This window comes from Pan paniscus, chromosome 19 (assembly GCF_029289425.2).
Source record: "Pan paniscus chromosome 19, NHGRI_mPanPan1-v2.0_pri, whole genome shotgun sequence".
Lineage (NCBI taxonomy): Eukaryota > Metazoa > Chordata > Mammalia > Primates > Hominidae > Pan > Pan paniscus.
The window spans coordinates 92,082,775-92,106,505 of NC_073268.2; the positions used below are offsets into that span (position 1 = coordinate 92,082,775).

At 45.8% G+C, this 23,731-nt stretch overlaps 1 protein-coding gene across 1 annotated transcript in view; it reads right to left on the minus strand.

The window, feature by feature from the left end:
* Nucleotides 1–23,731, minus strand: part of SRP68 (signal recognition particle 68) — a 34,004-nt gene that overhangs the window by 2,472 nt on the left and 7,801 nt on the right. The window contains exons 4-13 of the mRNA XM_003813256.5: nt 22,805–23,000; nt 19,985–20,067; nt 19,603–19,712; nt 18,801–18,883; nt 15,895–16,035; nt 8,925–9,023; nt 6,415–6,479; nt 4,542–4,698; nt 3,792–3,886; nt 2,329–2,458 (exon numbers count right to left, since the gene is read on the minus strand). Coding sequence (XP_003813304.2) covers nt 2,329–2,458; nt 3,792–3,886; nt 4,542–4,698; nt 6,415–6,479; nt 8,925–9,023; nt 15,895–16,035; nt 18,801–18,883; nt 19,603–19,712; nt 19,985–20,067; nt 22,805–23,000 — 1,159 coding nt within the window. The remainder of the gene's footprint in view (nt 1–2,328; nt 2,459–3,791; nt 3,887–4,541; nt 4,699–6,414; nt 6,480–8,924; nt 9,024–15,894; nt 16,036–18,800; nt 18,884–19,602; nt 19,713–19,984; nt 20,068–22,804; nt 23,001–23,731) is intronic.

A 23,731-nucleotide genomic window follows, 5' to 3' on the forward strand; every position in this document is an offset into this window, starting at 1 on the left:
TCAGCACATGAAATCAGGTCCACACTGGTTTGCACCGCGTCCCAAGATGATATTCCATGGTGGTGACGCTGCCATGCCTGTCACCCCCACCTGCCCACATCCCTGTGCTGTTTCCTAGCTCGGCCTTTGCTTGGGGTCTCTTTTATTTCTTCTGCATCCATAGGTGGGCTCCTGCATGCCAGTCTGTGGCTACAACAAAACTACAAGCTCTCTGAAGGCAGAGAGCTTCTTCTCTACCCCTCTGAGCTTGCACAGGATCCAGCAGCTCCTACACTGGCTGGCGTGACTCCATCAACAACAGGAACCTTTGCTTGCTTTTTTTTTTCTTTTTTTGAGATGGAGTCTCACTCTGTCGCCGCCCAGGGGCGCGATCTTGGCTCACTGCAAGCTCCGCCTCCCGGGTTCACGCCATTCTCCTGCCTCAGCCTCCTGAGTAGCTGGGACCACAGGCGCCTGCCACCATGCCTGGCTAATTTTTTTGTATTTTTAGTAGAGGTGGGGTTTCACTATGTTGGCCAGGATGGTCTCGATCTCCTGACCTCATGATCTGCCCGCCTCGGCCTCCCACAGTGCTGGGATTACAGGCGTGAGCCACGGCGCCCGGCCCCTGCTTGCTTTTCTAAATGGTCTCTACTTGTCAAATATACATGGATTCCTTAGACCAGCTGATGTTGCAACAAGTTCTATACCATCACAGCACGCCACAAGCTTAAGAAGCTAGTTATTGTTCAATAATCAGTAAAGCACCGGGAGTAGTGGCTCACGCCTGTAATCCTAGCACTTTGGGAGGCTGAGGTCAGAGGATCAAGAGGCTTGATCACTTGAAGTCAGGAGTTTGAAACCAGCCTGGCCAACATGGTGAAACCCTCTACTAAAAATACAAAAATTAGCCGGGCTTGGTGGCACATGCCTATAGTCCCAGCTACTTGGGAGGCTGAGATGGGACAATCACTTGAACCTAGGAGGCAGAGGTTGCAGTGAGCCGAGATCGTGCCACTGCACTCTAGCCTAGGAGACAGAGACTCCATCTTAAAAAAAAAAAAAAAAAAAAAAAGTAAAGCAAAGAAAGCCTTCCATGGCTGCACTTTATTTATTTATTTTGAGATGGAGTCTTGCTCTGTCACTCAGGCTGGAGTGCAGTGGCTTGATCTTGGCTCACTGCAACCTCCGCCTCCCAGATTCAAGTGATTCTCCTGCCTCAGCTTCTCAAGTAGCTGGGATTACAGGTGTGCATCACCACACCTGGCTATTTTTTTCTATTTTTGTAGAGACAGAGTTTCGCCATGTTGCCCAGGCTGGTCTTGAACTCCTTACCTCAAGTGATCTGCCCACCTCAGCTTCCCAAACTGCTGGGATTACAGGCATGAGCCACTGCATCCAGCCCTGTGGCTGTACTTTAGATCAAGCATTTCCTTAGCTTTAACAGACCCCCAAATGGCCTGGGGATCTTGTTAAAATGCAGATATTGGCCAGCATGGTGGCTCATGCCTCCAATCTCAAGGTTTTGGGAGGCAGAGGCAGGAGGACTGCTTGAGGCCAGGAGTTCGAGGCCATGAGTTCAAGGCCAGCCTGGGCAACATAGTGAGACCCCCATCTCTACAAAAAAATAAAAATTGGCCTGGCATGGTGGCTCATGCCTGTAGTCCCAGCTACTCAGGAGGCTGAGGTGGGAGGGTCACTTGAGCCCAGGAATTCAAGGCTGCAGTGAACTATGATGGTGCTACTTGCATTCCAGCCTGGGTGACAGAGCGAGACCCTGTCTCAAGAAAGAAAGAAAGAAAAAAAACAAGCAGAAGGTTCTGGGTGGGAGCTGAGAGGCTGCCTTCCTAGTGAGGCCCCCGCCGCTGCTGCTGGTCTTGCACATGCCCTGCAGGACAGCTTCACCAGTGCTTCTCACTTGGTTGCATGTCAGAATCACTAAGGGGCCTTTCAAAGTCCCAAGGCCCACTTCAGATCCCTCACACTGATTAGAACCACAATCTCTGGGGGTGCGACCCAGACATCTACCTTGAAAAAAATCTTCCTAAGAGATTTCAACGTGCAGTCAAGCCTGAGAGCAGTACTTCAGGTTTTCCTGTGGTGGTTTTTGTTTCTTTTAAATCAGAAAAATGCCTTCCCTTCTTCATACCTAAATCCTCCTCAGGCCTGGAGCACAGCCATGAGTGACACAGCCTGCAGCTCCTGGGCAGTCAGGGCTATACCAGGTCCCACGGGCAGCCAGGGAGGACCAGCCTGAGGTGGTGCCCAGCTGTTGTACCCTCACAGCTCCTCCACAGCTGACTCCATATCCTGCCAGGGCTTGCAAACAAGGAGAGGCCAACCTCTCACCTTTAGGCTGTTCTTGAAGGCGCCAGCATCAGAATGTACTTCATTTGCATATTTCAGGACTCTGTCATACAGGACAAGGGCTTCACTCCACTTCTTCACCAGCACATAGGACTGAGCAATGAAAAAACACCTGATGGGGAGGGAAAAGAGCCACAATATTCTAAAGCAGCAATTACCCAAGACCAAGGCTTTCCTTGCAGTTTAGGCGAAATTTCACATTTGGAAACAGGTTTCTTAACGTGGGATCACCGCATGGGAGCCCCCTTCATGGGAAGTGTTCAGATTTGTAGGCTACCCTGCAGAGATGCTTCCCAGCAATCAGAGATGCCCAGGTAGGCCCAACACTGAGCCACGGTTTTTTACTGACTGGCTGACTCTGCAGAGGAGGAACAGTTCCCAAAAGGAGCATGGTGAGGCCGGGGACAGGAAGGAAGGAAGAACGCTGCCCGGCTCAAATAGAAATCCCAAACCCATCCACACACCCAAGTCGCAATCATTCATCTCTGCTCATCGCTTTCCAAAAACAAAACTCACAGAAGGTTCTTCCTGAGTCAAATTCCTCTCCTGGGCTCAGCAGAGCCTGAGTGCTGCTGGTCCCTGACAGGACAGAAGGGGCCATGGAGTGAAGACGGGGCATGCTGGAGCGCCAGAGCACACTGGCATGTGAGGGCCACAAGAGGAAGGGCAAGAATGCATGGGGCTCTGCCTTCCATCCTGGCTGGGCCCCATCGTGCTACCCAGCCCACTTCCAAGTTACAAATGACACAAGTCATTTAAGAAACTGAGTTTAGCTTTATCCCAAGTTAGTTCAAGTTCCTTGAACTGGCCACACTGGTTCTGCTAATTAACACCCTTTCAAGGCGTGCCCCTTTTCCCCTTGGAGGGAGGAGGAAAGTACAGGAAGACAAGTGTTTTTGTTTTTTTTGAGATGGAGTTTCGCTCTTGTCTCCCAGGCTGGAGTGCAATGGTGCGATCTTGGCTCACCGCCAAGTTGCGGTGAGCCTCCCGGGTTCAAGCGATTCTCCTGCCTCAGGCTCCCAAGGAGCTGGGTTTACAGGCATGCACCACCATGCCTGGCTAATTTGGTATTTTTAATAGAGACGGAGTTTCTCCATGTTGGTCAGGCTGGTCTCGAACTCCCGACCTCAGGTGATCCACCTGCCTCAGCCTCCCAAAGTTCTGGGATGACAAGTGTGAGCCACCACGCCCAGCGAGGAAGCCAAGTTTAACGTGTGTGCTCCACTCCTCCGACCTGGCCAAAGGGCAGACATCATCACTGGCCACTGCTGACCACAGCCTTTAGAAACTCCCCTTGAACATGCTGGGCTGACCTTCCTCTGATCACAGGCAAGGTAACCATACACTCAAGGCCAACGGTCCCATCTGCTGTGGGCTGGGTCATGCTCCCAAAGCTTATAGAACCTGGGAGGCGGAGGAAAACTGCCCATCCCATGGGACGTTACCTGTAAGCTTTGAACACCAGAGTCTTGAGGCCTATCTCTTTCTGGAAGGCTTTGTCTTCCTCTAAACCAGGAAGCTGGAGCAATTCCACCAGATTCTGTACAACAGATGCAACAAGAAAATTCATGAAGAGTAGATCTTAGGTTGAATTTTTGACAGGTCTAGACCTTGTAAGAACGGACAAGAGTGAGGAAAAAAAAAAAGCCCGAGGTCAATACGATGGGGAAAAGCCTGTGAAGAGATCAGGCAGCAGCCACACCTGCTATCACCTCCATTCCCCTCTGATCTTGGAAACATATTTGCCCTTTACAACTCAACTCAGCTCACCCACCTTCAGAGACTTCTTGGCCCATCTTAGCTGGAAGGGATCTGTTCCAGCGCTGAGCTTTTATTTTGCTTAGCATCTACTCAGATGCCTTGACTGTGTGTGTCTCACAGTCCTACTGACTGACAAACTCCCTGGGGGCCGAGATGGCATGGACTCAGGTCTCAGATGCTCTATGGCACCTGGGAGCGTCTTACACAGGTCAAGTGCTCAGTGATGATCTGGGGTCACTATTCTCTGCAGATCAGCATGTCTGAGAGGTAGGGGCTCACAGACTGCGGAACTGGTGTAAGATCTTTGTCTCTTCCCAGCTACTAATAGGTCCTGCTTGTCACAGCCCTTCCGTGATACAAAGTTAAGTCACTTTGTGTCCGACACAGGCAAAGGAAAACCACAGGCCCTTGCCTTCCCGGTCCTCAAGGGTCACCTGTAAGATGATGTCATAGAGTCGGATCAGGTCCTGGGGCCGGGGTGAGCGCTTGCTGTCATCCTCTGGCTGCTGCTGCAGCAGAGCCCTCTGCAGACCTTTGGCCATGTTCTCATTACGCTTGATTGCCGTTGATAGCTTGATGTAAGTCAGGTAGCTGGAATGCACCACAAGTCAGCTCAAGTTATACTCAGAGAAGCGGAGGAACTGGGAGGACTGGACTACAAGTTGGGGCTGACCCAGAGGAAGCAGGGGGCGGGTGGGGGCGTGGCCACAGCAGGGCCATTTGGCTTGGGCTTCAAGGGACCCTCCATTTGGCTACTATCCAGTGGCAAGTTTGCAGGGGACCCGCATGAGATCTTATCACAAAATTTGATTTTTAGCTTGATTTATACCTTCTGCATCCTTTTTCAAGAACCACACAGTGGAAAACAAAACAAAACAAAACAAAAAACAGAGAGTGGGATCCCAGCAACTCACGAGGCAGGAGATCACCTGAGCCTGGGTATTCAAGGCAGCAGTGAGCTACGATCACACCACTGCACTCCAGCCTGAGTAACAGAGCAAAACCTTGACTCTAAAAATTGAAAACAACAACAACAACAAAAAACCAAAAAAAACGGGGGGCCGGGGCAGTGGCTCACATCTGTAATCCCAGCACTGTAGGAGGCCGAGGCGGGCGGATCATGAGGTCAGGAGATTGAGACCATCCTGGCTAACACAGTGAAACCCCGTCTCTATTAAAAATACAAAAAATTAGCTGGGCATGGTGGTGGGCACCTGTAGTCCCAGCTACTTGGGAGGCTGAGGTAGGAAAATGGTGTGAACCCGGGAGGCGGAGCTTGCAGTGAGCCAAGATTGCGCCACTGCACTCCAGCCTGGGCGACAGAGCGAGACTCCATCTCTCTAAATAAATAAATAAACAGGCCAGGCATGGTGGCTCACGCCTCTGGTCCCAGCTACTCAGGAGGCTGAGGTGGGAGGATCACCTGAGCCCAGGAGGCAAAGGTTGCAGTTAGCTCTAGGAGTGGAAGGAAATGAGGCAAGGGCCGCAGGGAGCTTCAAACACTGGTTGTGTTCTCGTTTTTGTTTTGAGAATCTTGAGTCAGGGCTGTCTCAGGCTGGAATGCAGCGACATGACCATGATCATGGCTGACCGCAGCCTTGACCTCCCTGGGCTCAGGGGATCCTCCCACCTGAGCCTCTGGAGTATCTGAGACCACAGGTGTGCACCATCACACCCAGCTAATTCAAACTCTTGGGCTCAAGCAATCCATTTGCCTCAGCCTCCCAAAGTATTGGGATTACAGGCGTGAGCCACCATGCCTGGCTGTGTTCTAGTTAAGCTATGTAAAAATCTTAAATTAGGCATATTAAAATAAAATGTAAATGTAGCATATATACTTATTTGATAAAATGGACATACATGCATTAGCATTTGTATGCATTAAGAAATTATAAATGTAAGCCAGGTGCAGTGGTTCACGCCTATAATCCCAGCACTGTGGGAGGCTGAGATGGGCAGATTGCTTGAGTCCAGGAGTTTGAGACCAGCCCAGGTAACATGGCAAAATCCCATCTCTACAAAACAAATACAAAAATTAGCTGGGTGTAGCAGTGAATGCCTGTAGTCCCAGCTACTCAGTGGGAGGCTGAGGTGAGAGGATTGATTGAGCCCAGGCCATTGAGGCTGCAGTGAGCTGAGATCACATCACTGCACTCCAGCCTGAGTGACAGAGCTAGATCCTGTCTCAAAAAAAAAAAAAACAAAGAAAAGGAATTATAAATGTAAATATACATAAATATTACATATACTCTTTTGTTCAAATATTTTAATAATATTAAAAAGTAAAAAAATTAAAATAACCCTTACCTATGCAAGTATTGAAGATTAGACACCTTCCCTGGCTCTCCTTCAAGGATATAATCTCTCTGTTTCTGCAGAAAGTGAAAAAGGTAAAAAGTAAAGCAACTGATGCTCTCCATCGCTCTGACCACCTCATGGAATGGTGGGGTCTCCAAAGTGCCCTGAACATAGACACAAACTCTAGTAAGACAGGAGTCCTCAAATATCAAAGATCTATACTTGACATAATCTAGAATGACAGTGGCACTCAAGTTGCCACTGGCATCTAAAAATTGACCTCAAATAAGAGAACTGAGAGTAACGGCCAGATGAGACTTCCTGTCCACTCCTCCCCGTGCCTAACCCCAAAGCATTAAAATCAGACATTCCACAGTCCACGGCTCTGTGTGAAGGTCTGTGCCACAGATCCCAGTTCCACCCCTTGTGCTGTCAGAGTGTGCCTTTTGTGGCTGGCCGAATAACGTACGCCAGAGCTGTCTATATGCTAGCCTCCGTGCAATCTGGGAAGATGTTACCATATATGGTAAAAGAGACTCTACAGATGTGATTAAGTTAGGGATCTCTGAATTATCTGGGTGGGTCCAATGTCATCCCAGGGTCCTGAGAAGAGGGAGGCAGATGGGTCAGAGATGCAGAAGATGAAGGAATGGAAGCAGAGGGGAGAGGAGCTGATCGCTTTGAAGCACAAACAGAGAGCCACAAGCCAAGGACTATAGGCAGCCGCTAGAAGCCAGGAGATGCATTCTTGGGAATACTGGAAAAGGATTCCCCTAGGGTTTCTAAAGGAACACAGCCCTGTGAACCCACTAGATTTCTGACCTCCAGAAGCGTAAGATAATACACTTGGATCATCTTAAACCATCAAGTTTGTGGTTAATATGATCGCAGCAACAGGAAATGAATGCGCCTTTGTGGCATCACATTCCTTACATTCTGTGAGGTGTCTCCCAACTGCTATGCATTCAAGGTGAATGACAGTGACAGGGGCTGGGACTCTGTAGGCACCTCTGTTAAGTCGATGAAGGGAAGCACAATACATAAAGGCAGCCTAACGGGGCAAGGAAGCAGGTGACTCCTTAGAGAAAGCAGTGATTCAAAACAAAGTTTATACTCAAGGCTTTGTGGCAGATGCTGAAAAAAAATTAGTTGCTAGGCAACGAAGTTGTTGTTGTTTAATGGGTTCAGCGTTTCAGTTTTACAAAATGCAGAGAGTTCTGGAGATGGACTGTTGGTGATGGTTGTACATTATGAATGCATTTAATTACCACTGAACCATACACTTAAAAATGGTTAAGGTTTTATGTTTAACGTTTTTTACCACAATAAAAATAAGTTTTTATGAAGAGGTAATACTTAATTAACTATCAAAACTTATAGCTCCTAGAAACTGCAGAGATCTCTGTGGGCTAGGATGGTGCAGGCATATGCTTTTCAGAAATGGTAAGCTATGAGCTGGACCTTGAAAAACAGATGGAGTTTGGACAGGTGAAGAGGGGCAGGAAAGATTACCCAAGTGTGCGGAGGGAGGGGAATGAGAACAGTGTAACACACGGGGTGGGAAAGGCATTACTGAGATGCCAGTAAGTGGAACAGCTTGAGGCAGAGGACTCAGAAGGATGCAGTGAAGTACAAGGCTGGGAACAGACTAAGGAAGGCTTGTACACCAGCTCAAGTCTGAACTGAGAGGCCAGTGGTCTCTAAGTAGGGCGCATAAAACCCAGGGAGTCTGGGTATGAAACGAAAATTAGTATTTCTATTTCTATTTATCTCATTCAAAAAAGCCCTTATTTTAATGCAGTTTATATATGACAAATTAGTCAAATAATAAGGTATATAATTCATAAATAAATGCATCAGTGGTGCAGGCTCAATGCTGCCTATGGGGTTTATCAGCATAAAAGTTGGAGGCCATTGCTCAATCCCTAGAGGAAATCACTGGGCTTTTTAAAATTAGACAGGGAAACTAGATTTAGAAAGATTCCATTTGTACTTTGCGAAAGAAAGGCCTGGAGAAGGGAACCGAGACCAAGCCAGAAGAAGCAATTAGGAGACCTTTGCGGTTGCCTAGGCACAAGAGAAAAGGCTAATAGAAACAGGCGAACCAACAATAGGCAAGAGGCCCTGCAAAGGGAGAAGAAAGTGGGCTTGGTGACAGGGACAAAAGAGAAATAGATCTGAGGTTTTCAGCCTAGATGCCTGAATCAATCACAGGGATAGTGTTTTCAGAAAAGGGAGGCACTGGAGAAGTCCACCTGGAGACAGAATTTGAGGCCACAGGCTTCACAGGCCATATAGGAAACCATTAGGAGGAACAGGGGAGGGAGAAATTAATTTCTCAATGTGATGGAGCCCAGAGGCCCTTGTTTGCTCCCTTACGACCTCACCTCAAAAAAACAAAAACGAAACAGTGGCCAAGAGAGCAGTGCACTCAGAGCACTGGGGTCCACCTGAGAAGGGGACACAGGCTGACCTGGACCCGCCCAGAGCAAGAACCAGGGCTCAGCTGAGGGTCCTACCTGATCTGGCTTGAGCTCCTCCCGAACCACCTGGATGGCGTCCCGACACTCGCTGAGCATTGATTCAAACAGGCGCTCCTTAGTTTCTTCGCTTTCAGCCTAAACAAGGGCAGATCAAAGTAAGAGACTTTCCTTTGAGCAAACCATAGTCATCTAATGGGAGGAGAGCAAAATCGCACATGGAGTCCCCCAACCACACACTCACTCACGCACGCCACACCAGATATCATTTTAATTGTTACTGTTCTCTACCATATAATGGTTTCTCATAGCCTTAGTCATTATTCATATGGAAAGGGGAATTCTATTTTTAAAAGCAAACATGCTGAAAAAGCTGTCTGCATAACTGATCTGAGACTTAGCAAAGGCTTTACGTCTCTTCCCAGCACAGCTTCCTGCTACTTCCCTGCAGCGCTTCACCCTCTGCTCAGGACCTGGCACCCCTTGAGGGGCCTTACAGACTGGACTTGGGGCACAGCACACCAGAACTTTCCTTATCTTTTCCTTCCAGAACAAACTTGTCAAGCTCTACTGTATGCCAACACAATTACCTTTTACAAATGTAACCCAACTCAAAGATTGTTTCTTTTAGGTACAAGGAAATAATAAAAATGACTAATCAATACCCACCAAAAAGACAGTTCTCCTAAATATCACACTAAGTTCTTTTCGCCACAGACGTGCTGCACTCAGATATTCCACATGACTACTCTGAGAACAATTTTTAGGACATACAAGGTTGACACACATGAGACGACAGTCTTTGCACAAGTACTGGGTGTCACCTGTCTGCTACACAGCTAGGGTAAGTGAGAAAGTGATTCACTAACTGAATACCTGCCAAGCCACATTATCGTCCCAAAGAATCTGACCGAGCAGATAGAAATGGACAAAAGGCAGAAAGGGGATGAACCTGTGTGACTGGCAGACCCACTGTGAAATTAAAACATCAACATTCCATTATGGTATTTGACTTCCCATAGAAATTAACACTCAATCTGAAAAAATGTGTTAATATTCAACTGACCTCTAAGAAAGCTCAAACGAAAACCCAGTGCTGCCCACCCCTTTAAGAGATGGTTGGGGGGACAGGGGCTTAAAGAAAAACCCTTTTTCTTCTCTTAAGAAAGCTTTTCTTAAAAGTTCTCTTAAGAATCTATTTCTTCTCTTTTCTTAGTCTCCAATGTGAAAAAAAAATCTTCCTTGTAACTTACCCAATATAAATCAAACATACTTTTCCACTTATAAGTTACTTGACTTTCCTGTTGTTCACTAACTTGGGAACGAACTGGGGCTCATTCATGCTATAAATCTAGTGAAGCAAACACGGCCACCATTCACTCCTGGAACCACCAGAGCAGCACCATCCAACAGAACTCTCTGCCACGGGCAATGTCCTCTACGTGCACCGTCCAATGAACACCTAAGCACTCGGAAGTTTTATTAATTTATCTATCTTTTTATTATTTTATGTTTTTGAGACAGAGTCTTGCTCTGCTACCCAGGCTGGAGTATAGTGCCGTGATCTCGTCTCACTGTAACCACCGCCTCCTGGGTTCATGAGATTCTCCTGCCTCAGCCTCCGGAGTAGCTGGGACTACAGGTGCCCGCCACCACGCCTGGCTATTTCACCATGTTGGCCAGGCTGGTCTCGAACTCCTGACCTCAGGTGATCCACCTGTCTTGGCCTCCCAAAGTGCTGGGGTTACAGGCAGGAGCCACAGAGCCTGGCTGGAAGTTTTATTAATTTAAATTTCAATAACCACATGTGTTGAGCGGCTACTGCACTGGACAGTGCAGCACTGGAGCACATGCTTTATAGAATATTGTTGGCCGACCCCAGGTTGGCAAGATTCTTTAGAATCACTTCATCAACCTTACTGGCCTAATTTTTCAAAGTACAAATCTGTGGAATGGTGCCGCCATATAATATTCAGCAATTGGAATAAGATACATAAATCTAGAGTGCTTAAAAACTCGAGTAAGGCATGTGAATGGCAGGGGGTGGGAGGCAAGGGGAGGGAAAGTATTAGGACAAATACCTAATGCACACAGGGCTTAAAACCTAGATGATGGGCTGGGCGCGGTGGCTCACACCTGTAATCCCAGCACTTTGGGAGGCTGAGGCGGGCGGATCACGAGCTCAGGAGATCGAGACCATCCTGGCTAACACGATGAAACCCCGTCTCTACTAAAAATACAAAAAATTAGCTGGGCATGGTGGTGGGCACCTGTAGTCCCAGCTACTAGGGAGGCTGAGGCAGGAGAATGGCGTGAATCCGGGAGGCGGAGGTTTCAGTGAGCCGAGATCGCGCCACTGCACTCCAGCCTGGGCGACAGAGCCAGACTCCATCTCAAAAAAAAAAAAAAAAAAAAAAAAAATCCCTAGATGATGAGTTGATAGGTGCAGCAAACCACCATGGCACATATATACCTATATAACAAACCTGCATGTTCTGCACATGTATCCCAGAACTTAAAAAAAAAAAAAAAAAAAAAGACATGTGAATGGACTTGGCACCACTACTTAAGAAACACACATGGCGTCGGACGCAGTGGCTCACGCCTGTAATCCCAGTACTTTGGGAGGCAGATGTGGGCAGATCACTTGAGTCCAGGAGTTTGAGACCAGCCTGGGCAACATGACAAAACCCCATGTCTACAAAAAATGCAAAAAAAATTAGCCAGGTGTGGTGGTGCATGCCTGTGGTCCCAGCTATTCCAGGAGGCAAAGGTGGGAGGACCAACTGAGACCAGGAGGTGGAGGTTGCAGTGAGCTGAGATTGTGCCACTGCACTTTGGCCTGGGTGACAGGGTGAGACCCTGTCTCAAAAAAAAAAAAAAAAAAAAGAAACACACATATACCACAGCCACATTCTCAGCAGAAAGGAAGAGCTACGGCGCCCGTTTTAATTCCATGCAATCCAACAAACATGCCACCAACACCCTTCTCAGACAAGTGGGGTTAAGTGGTTGGAGCAACGGGCGTTCAAGAAAAGAGCGAACTTCGTCTTACCAGCTACACAGGATTTGCCTCTTTTCCTGTCGGTAGGGTACAGTTCAAGTTTAAAACCTCTTGACTGCCACGTATCACCTCTGCTCCCTTTAACTAAGCCTCTGCATCAAGGTGCTGAAACCAAAAAACCTCCCCACTGCTCCCACAAAGCTCTAAGTTCCCACTGGGAATTTTACAAACATCCTAAAAAGCAATGAAGGAAAAAGTCGATTTGAAGGGCGGGACTTAAGTCAGTTGTGTTTTTCTTACGATGCCCACACTGCAATGACTCAGACCACTAATCTCTGAAGGAGAAGCTCTCATGATTCTCCCTGGGCAGGGCAAAATGTCTCCAAACAGGAAGCCTTCAATATGTTTTGCTATTTACACTTTTATTCTATAAATCTATATTCAAGGCTAAGATGATTCCTGAAAGGACAGTGGAATAAGAAACTCCTCTCAACACGCAGAGGCAGGATTCCTGGCCACCTGTACACCGACCTTCTCCGCCAGCCACTGGACCAACCAGAACGTGCTCTTAAACATAAGTGGCAAAACTCCCTGCACAAAAATTGGTGGTCTGACTAGACCTTTTCCCAGGTGTGCCTATGACAGTGAGAAATTTTAAGCCCAGAAGTAATATGTTACTGATTAGTCCAAATGAATCAATCAATCCTAGGTCAGCTTTTACAAAACTTGAAACCTTCAGGATGGGCTTTTCTGCAGTCTCAGGTTCTCTCGTCAGGCTGTTTCAAAACTGACTGGTGCGGAGGAAAGCGAGCTGCAGTGTGTCCTGAGGTACAGACCTCCCGCTTTAAAAAGCACATTCTCAGATTGTTTTCACTTGTCTATGGAAATTGCTGGAAGGTGGTAGTATGACTAAGAGACACACAAGGCAAGTCTGACCACATTCCCAACCACACCCCTACTATGGGGACAAGAATCAAACCTTACCCAGCCCAGTGAGGTTTAGGAAAAAAATACATGGAAATCTGGTAAAGAAGGAAACAAATCTCACTTGAGAATATACATGAATATATATAAATATACATTTTTTTTTAAGAAAAAGATAAATGGTCCCTCTTCTACTCAAATATTAAAATATTAACCATAACTTGAGGATAAGAATCACCAAGCCTGAGCTGGGCGCTGTGGCTCACGCCTGTAATCCCAGCACTTTGGGAGGCCGAGGCAGGTGGATTGCCTGAAGTCAGGAGTTCGAGACCTACTAAAAATACAAAAAATTAGTTGGGCATGGTGGTATGCACCTGTAATCCCAGCTACTTGGGAGGCTGAGGCAGGAGAATCACTTGAACCCGGGACACGGAGGTTGCAGTGAGCTGAGATCACACCATTGCACAACGCGTTAATAAAAACAGGATACAGAACTGTATCTTAGTATAATTCCAGCAAGGGAAAAAAAAACATAAGAACTCTCATGAATATAAAAAACATTAAAAGGAAACAGTGCTTTCCTTTCAGTATGATGTCATATCAATGAAGGCATATAGGAAGTGAGACAATAGGCTGATCTTTTTTTTTTTTGAGACAAAGTCTCGCTCTTATCCCCCAGGCTGGAGTGCAATGGCGCAATCTCGGCTCACTGCAACCTCCGCCTCCCGGGTTTAAGTGATTCTCCTGCCTCAGCCTCCCGAGTAGCTGGGATTACAGACGTCTACCACCACACCCGGCTAATTTCTTTTGTGTACTTTTAGTAGAGATGGGGTTTCACCATGTTGGCCAGGCTGGTCTCATTTCGAACTCCTGATCTCAGGTGATCCGCCAGCCTTGGCCTCCCAAAGTGCTGGAATTACAGGCGTGAGCCACCGCACCCGGCCTAGGCTGATCTTTTAAAAATTAAATTAAATTAAATTTCAATAGTTTTGGGGGAACAGGTGGTTTCTGGTTACATGGATAAGTTCTTCTATGGTGATTTCTGAGACTCTGGTGCACCTGTCACCCAAGCAGTGTACACGGTACCCAATGTGTAGTCTTTTATCTCTCACTCCCTCCCACCCTTTCCAGGCTGATCTTCTTAAAACATCATGTGGGCCCGGTGCAGTGGCTGATGCCTGTAATTCCAGCACTTTGGGAGGCTGAGGCGGGTGGATCACGAGGGCAGGAGTTTGAGACCATCCTGGCTAACATGGTGAAACCCCGTCTCTACTAAAAATAAAAAAATTAGCCAGGTGTGATGGTGGGTGCCTGTAGTCCCAGCTACTCTGGAGGCTGAGGCAGGAGAATGGCGTGAACCTGGGAGGCGGAGCTTGCAGTGAGCAGAGATTGCACCGCTGCACTCCAGCCTGGGTGACAGAGAGAGACTCTGTCTTTAAAAAAAAAAAAATGTGTATTTAAACTTTGTTATTAACTTTTTCTTCTTCTTCTTCTTTTTTTTTTTTGGAGACAGAGTTGCACAGTTACCCAGGCTGCAGCATAGTGGTGTGATTTCAGCTCACTGCAGCCTCAAGTTCCCGGGCTCAAGGGATCCTCTTGCCTCAGCCTCCAAGTAGCTGGGACTACAGGTGCACGCCACCACGCCCAGCTAAATTTTTTGGTACTTTTTTTTGTAGAGATGGGGTTTCACCATGATGCCCAGGCTGGTCTCCAACTCCTGAGCTCAAGTGATCTGCCTTCCTCCGCCTCTCAAAGCACTAGGATTATAGCCATGAGCCACCGGGCCAGCAGTAACTTTTCAAAATTACTTAATAAATGCTAGCTTTTCCTGTTCTTCATTTGGTACGTGTCTGTAGCCCCACTCTGAAAGAGCCCTCATTTAACTTGCCCCTATGGATCTCTCTCCCCCAACTCCTCTTCAAGTCAGAATTCCTGCCCCACTGTCTCTGCTGTCTGGCACTGAACTGAGGACAGAAGTAGTTTCTTTCTTCCAGGATTGATCACTTTTAAAACCAAAGCACTAACCCAATCACATAATCTGAATAGTTGCTACCAGAGCCGTTGTCCAGTGGAGGTAGCACCATACAACAGTGCCAATAGAACGCTCTCAAAAAAAGTTCCTTAGCCTTTCAGTTTAAGTAAAAATTAACTTTCTAGTACTGTTCTAGTCTTCTGTCCTTTAAGCAAATAAAAGGGATATGAGACAGGCAATACGAAACACAGACAAGGACACACATCAACTCTTCAGCTGTTGAAGGCTGCCTCCAACCCATAGTAGCTATTCTGGAGCAAGTTGCCGAAATTTTAGATGCTTAAGCCAATTCCTCAACACATTAACAAAACACCACCCCCCCAACCCATACACAAATTATTCAGGGTGCAAAAGATAACTGTGAGGTCTTCGGAAATGCCACTGTTCCCTGATGAGGCAGTAGACTGTCAGCAGCCTGTTTTTTTAAAGATGTCCTTTAACTCATGTGGAAAAGAAGCTCTAAAAAGTGCCCCCATCACTGTCTATGTCATACAAAGGTCACCAGGATGTCTTATCTTTTAGGATGCATTTGGTTGTTCGCACCCACCAACAGGTAACTATGTCAGTAGGCAGTATCAAGTGATAACAGTTTTGCATGAATATTACATGTACACCGCACACAAAACAAGACATTCTGGTTTAACCAGGCTATCCTGCAAAGCCCCAGGACTAAGAGGTGAACCCTTTAGGGCTAGGAGTTTACGACAACATGTCAGAGAAACTTCAGAGACATAATAGTTAAGCTGCTGCACCACCTGCTGGGCCAAATGTGACCCCTTACTTTAAGCCAGCCTCTAATGCCTCCCATTTTTATGTTGATGACTGTTGCTGTCAATTTCTTTGCCCTCTAAACATTAAGAATTCCTCTATAAACTCAGTTTTCAAAATAATTTTATTCAATAAGGCACATCTCCATACTTACCCAATCCAAAACAGCATTAAAAGTTTGTTTTATGAGAACTGAATACCAACGAGCCACTACATCTTAAACACACAGGACAACCTTCAGACACATACAGAAGACAGCACAGTAAGTTCTTCCTCCTCACCTGGACAATAGCTGCTTCGTTATCAGCCAGTCCTAATAAGAAAATGCGCACTTTGTCAATCTTCACTGGAATCGTTCTCCCTCTCCACTCCACTTCACTCATGGTAGCTGCCTGTTTGGCTCGAGTCTGAGTGATCAAAGCCTGAAAAATAGTTTAAAAAAGTTAAAGCTTTAACTGGGGATATGAGTGATGGAGGTGAAAATAAATGGAATCTATCATTTGTCTCTTTGTATAACCAACATATTATACTCCATAGAAAGTAGAGTATACACCAATTTCTTTCATTTTTTTTGAGACAGTCTTGCTCTGTCACCCAGGCTGGAGTGCAGTGGCGCTATCTAGGCTCACTGCAACCTCTGCTTCCCAGGTTCAAGGAATTCTTGTGCCTTAGCCTCCTGAGAAGCTAGAACTACAGGCACACACCACCATGCCCGACTAATTTTTGTATTTTTAGTAGAGACGAGGTTTCGCCACGTTGGCCAGACTGGTCTCAAACTCCTGGCCTCAAGTGATCCACTTGCCTCAGCCTCCCAAAGTGCTGGGATTACAAGCATGAGCCACTGTGCCAGGTCTCTTTAATTTTTTTAGTAGACAGGGTCTTGCTCTGTTGCCCAGGCTAGAGTGCAGTGGCCCAACGACAGCTTACTGCAACCTCCAACTCCTGGGCTCAAGTGATCCTTTTGCCTCAGCCTCTCGAGCAGCTAGGACTACAGGTATGTGTCACCATGCCTGGCTAATTTAAGGAAAAAAAAAAATTTTTTTTTTTTTTTGAGACGGAGTTTCGCTCTTGTTGCCCAGGCTGGAATGCAATGGTATGAGCTCAGCTTACTGCAACCTCCACCTCCCAAGTAGCTGGGATTAGAGGCCTGCACCACCACATCCAGCTAATTTTGTATTTTTAGTACAGACGGGGGTTTCTCCGTGTTGGTCAGACTGGTCTCGAACTCCTGACCTCAGGTGATCCATTCACCTTGGCCTCCCAAAGTGCTGGGATTACAGACATGAGCCACTGTGCCCGGCCTCTGAAAAAAATTTTTTTTGTAGAGGTGGGGTCTCACTGTGTTGCCCCGGCTGGTCTTGAACTCCTGGGCTCAAGTTATCCTTTCACCTCAGCCTCCCACAGTGCCAGGATTACAGGTGTGAACCACCCTGCTGGCCACCAATTTCTATTTGTTTTAAATTTCTCCCTGGTATCATATATTTTAGTTACAGAAATTCAAATATTAAAAGGACATAGCGGAAGGTTAAAAAGAGTAACACTAAGTTTTGGTAAGGATGTAAGGAGAAAAGCATATCTGTATACACTACTAGCAGGAATGCTAATCAGTAGAAACTTAAAGACATTTGTCAGTATGTATCAAGTTTCCAAACCATTTAATTCCAGTTTTAGGAATTTATCCTAAGGAAATAATCAAGAATGTGTGCAAAATCTGAGGACATGGACATTCATGGTAATACTATTTACCACTTAATGAACAACGAATGGTTAAATAAAACAGACTTCTAGGCAACGGAGTACCATGCAGCCATCAAAGGATGATGGTGTATGGCTGGATAAGGTGGATCATGCCTGTGATCCCAGCACTTTGGGAGGCTAAGGCGAACAGATTGCTTGAGCGCAGGAGTTCGAGAATGAGACCAGCCTGGGAAACACAGTGAGACTCTGTCTCTACCAAAAAACAAAAAAAAGTTAGCTAGGAGTGGTAACCTTCACCTGTAGTTCCAGCTACTCAGGAGGCTGAGGCAGGAGGATCACTTGAGAGCAGGAAATCAAGGCAGCAGTGAGTCAAGATCAAGCTACTGCACTCTGGCCTGGGCAAAAGAGACGCTGTTCAAAAAAATAATAATAAGTAAGCCGGGCGCGGTGGCTCACGTCTATAATCCCAGCACTCTGGGAGGCAGAGGCAGGTGGATCATGAGGTTAGGAGATTGAGACTATCCTGGCCAACATGGTGAAACCCCGTCTCTACTAAAATACAAAAATTAGCCGGGCGTGGTGGCGGGCGCCTGTAATCCCAGCTACTTGGGAGGTTGAGGCAGGGGAATCGCTTGAACCTGGGAGGTGGAGGTTGCAGTGAGCCAAGATTGCACCATTGCACTCCAGCCTGGCGATAGAGCAAGACTCCGACTCTAAATAAATAAATAAATAAATATGGCAACCATGTGGTTTATATTTTTCCCTGATCTTTTGTATTTCTTGCTTTTTCTATATTACTTGCTTAGAAAATAAATGTAATGAGGTTAAACAATTGAATACTTGGCCGAGAACAGTGGCTCATGCCTGTAATCCCAGAACTCTGGGAGGCCGAGGCGGGCAGATCACTTGCAGTGAGCTGAGATCACGCCACTGCACTTTAGCCTGAGCGACAGAGTAAGACTGTCTCAAAAAAAAAAAAAAAAAAAAAGAATACTTCAAGTGTTAACTGAAAAAAGTTTTTTGGGCCGGGCGCGGTGGCTCATGCCTGTAATCCCAGCACTTTGGGAGGCTGAGGCGGGCGGATCTCAAGGTCAGGAGATTGAGACCATCCTGGCTAAGGCGGTGAAACCCCATCTCTACTACAAATATAAAAAAATTAGCCAGGCGTGGTGGCAGGCGCCTGTAGTCCCAGCTACTTGGGAGGCTGAGGCAGGAGAATGTCGTGAACCTGGGAGGTGGAGCTTGCAGTAAGCCGAGATCGTGCCACCGCACTCCAGCCTGGGTGACAGAGTGAGACTCCATCTCAAAAAAAAAAAAAAAAAAAAAAAGACAGAAAAAGTTTTTTGTTCAAACTTTTAGCAAATGTAGATATTTGCTAATACAGATATAAATATCCATATATTAATATCAAATATCCCTAGGGGATTATGAATTACTCCTTCTGGACTTTGTCCAAAGACTTTTCACAAAAATGTACATACTAGATTACCTCCAATTTTTCAGCCAAGAGACCCTCAGTGCCCCCAGACCTCAATCTCATCTGCATGAGTTCATTGATGGCTGACTGGTCCCCTAAGAGAGAAAGACAGGAAAATCTTCAAGGGTCTGGTCTGTTTTCTTGAGAATCACTAGATTCAACTCAGACTTAAAGAGCTCTTCCCCCTCCACATGCTACTTCAATGAATCTGCAGCACAATCTGTTCTCTGAAGACAAGTCTTTTATAAAGAATGAAATTGACTGGGGCAATGAAAATACTCCATATGGTATATAATGGTAAATACACATCATGAAACATTTGTCCAAACCCACAGAATGTACAACATCAAGCGTGAACCCTGATGTAAACTATGGACTTTGGGAGATTATGGTGTGTCTATAAAGGGCCATCAATTGTAACAAATGCACCCCTCTGGTGGGGGAAGATGCTAATGGGAGAGGCTATGGATGTGGGGAGGTGGGGTTACATGGATCTCTGTATCTTTCTCTCAGTCTTGCTGTGAACCTAAAACTGCTCTAAAACAGTAAAAAATGAACTCAGCCGGAGACTCAAGACTGCTCTTCGGGGGTACACAGCACAGCAGGACAGACACAGAAGCAGAACCGTCTTCTATAATTTTGGGCAGGGCTGGCTTCAACAGTTCTGCTTTTGCCATCAACCAAAACTCAGGTCAATGATGGAGGCAAGGGAAGAAGAAAGTTACATCAACTCTCTAGGCTCTCTGAAGTGAGCTCCCAATAGGCCATCTGTCAAAGTTCAAGTTGAGTATAATGCCTTGATCCCTGCTCTTACCAATATTATATGCACAATAGCGGATGTTGGGTGAAATCTCTTCCACACGTTGGTTATACAGCACAGCCTGCTCCTCTGTGAAAGCACTGGCTAGCTTCTCATAGATAGTTCTGTGAGAAAAGAAAAGCCAGGTTTTACATCAGCCTTATATAAGAAAAACTCATGGGGAACACAGTGACTAAAAACAAATTATGGCCTTTTGAAGCTCTCCTACCAACTACCATAACTGGCATGTTCTAAGGTTGAAAGAGAATCATCAACATTTCTATAGGAAAGAAAAGTCACCCTCACTTTCACAGAAACAATCCACTATCTGATCTGCAGCTTAAATTTGACAATCTGTAATTAAAACTGGCCACAGCCTTTGGACTATAGGACTTACTTGCATTTGTTAAAAGCCTCAATGGCAGCTTTCCATTCTTGATGTTCAAAACGTAGCATTCCTGAGAGGTAAGCTGTGTAAGCCTGTGAGGAGATGGAAGAGGAGGAACTGCTTCAACAGCAAACCAGTGCTCCCACTCAATCTTCCTTTATTGGCTTCTAACTTTGATATCAAGAATATGGATATGGGCCAGGTGCAGTGGCTCACACCTGTAATCCCAGCACTTTGGGCGGCCCAGGTGGGAGGATCACTTGAACCCACAGTTCAAGACAAGCCAGGGCAATATAGCAAGACCCTGCCTCTACAAAAAAATTTAAAAATAAGAATAAATTTTTAAAAAACAAGAAAAAAAAGAACATGGATATGGGCTGGGCATGAGGCTCACACCTGTAATCCTAGCAATTTGGGAGGCCGAGGCAGGAGGGTTACTTGAGCTCAAGAGTTCAAGATCAGCCTGGGCAACACAGCAAGATCTCATCTCTACCAAAAATTTAAAAAAAATTACCCGGGTGTGGCCAGGCGCAGTGGCTCATGCCTGTAATCCCAACACTGGGAGGCCGAGGTGAACGGATCACCTGAGGTCAGGAGTTGGGGACCAGCCTGGCCAACATGGTGAAAACCTGTATCTACTAAAAATACAAAAAAATTAGCTGGACATGGCGGCAGGCGCCTGTAATCCCAGCTACTCGGGAGGCTGAAGCAGGAGAATTGCTTGAACCTGGGAGGCAGAGGTTGCAATGGGCTGAGACTGCACCACTGCATCCCAATCTGGGCGACAGAGTGAGACTCTGTCTCAGAAAAAAAAAAAAAAAAATTTAGCCAGGTGTGGTGGTGTGCACCTCTAGTCCCAACTACTCAGGAGGCCATGGCAGGAGGACTGCATGAGCCCAGGAGTTCATGGCTGCAGCGAGCCATGACTGTGCACTCCAGTTTGGGACACAGTGAGACTCTCTTTCTAAAAAACAAACAAAAAACCCAAACAAAGAATATGGAGAGAGATATATATAATATACATTATATATATTATATATAATGTATATTATACATTATATATATTATATATAATGTATATTATACATTATATAATATATTATATATTATAATATATAATAGATTATATTATATATTATATATAATATAATAGATTATATTATATATAATATATAATATAATAGATTATATTATATATAATATATAATATAATAGATTATATTATATATAATATATATTATATAATATGTAATATAATCTATTTTATATATTATATATTATAATATATATTATATATATATTTCTTGTTTGTTTGTTTTGTTTTTGTTTTTGTTTTTTTTGAGACGGAGTCTCGCTCTGTCGCCCAGGCTGGAGTGCAGTGGCGCGATCTCGGCTCACTGCAAGCTCCGCCTCCCGGGTTCACGCCATTTTCCTGCCTCAGCCTCCCAAGTAGCTGGGACTACAGGTGCCCGCCACCACGCCTGGCTAATTTTTTGTATTTTTAGTAGAGACGGGGTTTCACCGTGTTAGCCAGGATGATCTCGATCTCCTGACCTCGTGATCCACCCGCCTCGGCCTCCCAAAGAGCTGGGATTACAGGCGTGAGCCACCGCGCCCGGCCAGACACTATATATTTTTTTTTTGAGATGGAGTCTTGCTCTGTCCCCCAGGCTGGAGCGCAGTGGCACAATCTCAGCTCACTGCAAGCTCCGCCTCCCGGGTTCACACCATTCTCCTGCCTCAGCCTCCTGAGTAGCTGGGACTACAGGTGTCCGCCACTATGCCCAGCTAATTTTTTGTATTTTTAGTAGAGACGGGGTTTCACCATGTTAGCCAGGATGGTCTCGATCTCCTGACCTCGTGATCTGCCCACCTTGGCCTCCCAAAGTGCTGGGATTATAGGCGTGAGCCACCACGCCCGGCCTAAGAATATAGATATATTAATCACAGGTTGATTTTTAAAGAGAAATACGTATTTAACCAATAAAATGTGATACATAGGCAATTTATTATGATTTATTCACTTCCCAGGAAAGAACTTCAAAAGAAGGAAATTTGTTTTCTGCATTTTACTTAACCATTTTCAGAGCTATAACATAAGCATCAGAAGTTGAATAAAACCTTGCAATATCTACCAACTCTTTTTTAAAAAACTCACTTCCAAAAAAAAGTTTACTTTGTGAACTTTCCAGGTACAAGATTGTAAGCTTTCATCTATATATCAAAACATGACCTTTCTTAAAAAGTTACAGCTAGATGGCCACGTGCAGTGGCTCACGCTTGCAATCCCAGCACTTTGGGAGGCCAAGGCAGGTGGGCGGATCACGAGGTCAGGAGCTCGAGACCAGCCTGGCCAACACAGTGAAACCCTGTCTCTACTAAAAATAAAAAAATTAGCCAGGCATGGTGGCACGTGCCTATAATCCCACCTACTCGGGAGGCTGAGGCAGGAGAATTGCTTGAACCTGACAGGCAGACGTTGCAGTGAGCTGAGAACGCGCCACTGCACTCCAGCCTGGGCGACAAAGGAAGACTCTGTCTCAAAAAAAAAAAAAAAAAGTTACAGCTAGTTATAAAAAACCAAGAGCTTGGGAATACTCATTCTATTTTATGGAATGAAGCGTTGCCCAATTTTAAAAAAAGGATAAAAAAAATCAAGAGCTGATAAACAAAACATGCTAACTTCTCCTCTTAAAAGCAAGTTCGGAAAGTTTTTTTCCTCTTCTGACTGTCACTTTCTAACACTAAGAAACTCTGTTCTGTTTAACTGTAGCTTTTTAAAATGTCTTTAATCTCCACAATAAACAAGCTGAATGCTGAGGTACTAACCTGAGCCTCTAATTTGGTCTTGGCATCCACGCGATTGCTCTCACACAAGCGTTCCAATTCCTCTGCATGCTTCACGGCTTTGCGTAGGCGAGATAACAAGTGAAACCGTTTTCGGGGTTCAGTGTTGGCTTCCTGTTTCAGCTGCATGGCGTAGCTCCAGGCTCTTTCAGCATCCATCAGAACCAGAAGCAAGTATCTAGACCAGAGACAGAAGTGGGGAGACAATAAAGGCCATCAACAGACCCAGATATTCTCTGAGGTGTAATCTTCGGCTTCTCGGCTTTTCTTTATACTCTCCCTCCTTTGCCGCTCTCAAAACAACTCTTCTGATATTCTCAGCCATGACTCTAAACCAGTATCTCTATTCCCAACCTGGGCTCAATCTCAGGTTTCTCATCATCTACTAGACACATCTCATTGAAAAGCCTCTACCACCTCAAACACGGTAAATCCAGAATCGTGACCTACCCCTCCTGAATGTTGTCAAACAGACACGGTCTAGGCACACGATCTGGCCTCATTTTTGAATCAACACCTCCTTCATCTCAATCCAGTTAGAAAAGTCCTTAAGAGGCAGTATATTGCCTGGGTGTGGTGGTTCACACCTATAATCCCAGCACTTTGGGAGGCCGAGCCAGGCATATCACCTGAGGTCAGGAGTTCGAGATCAGCCTGGCCAACATGGTGAAACCCCATCTCTACTAAAAATACAAAAATTAGCTGGGTGTGTTGGTATGCGCCTGTAATCCCAGCTACTTGGGAGGCTGAGGCAGGAGTATCTCTTGAACCCAGGAGGCGGAGGTTGCAGTGAGCTGAGATCACGCCACTATACTCTTGTTTGGGCAACAGGGCAAGACTCCATCTCAAAAAAAAAAAAAAAAAAAAAAAGAGGCAGTATATTAAAGTGGTGATAAACAAGAGCTCCAG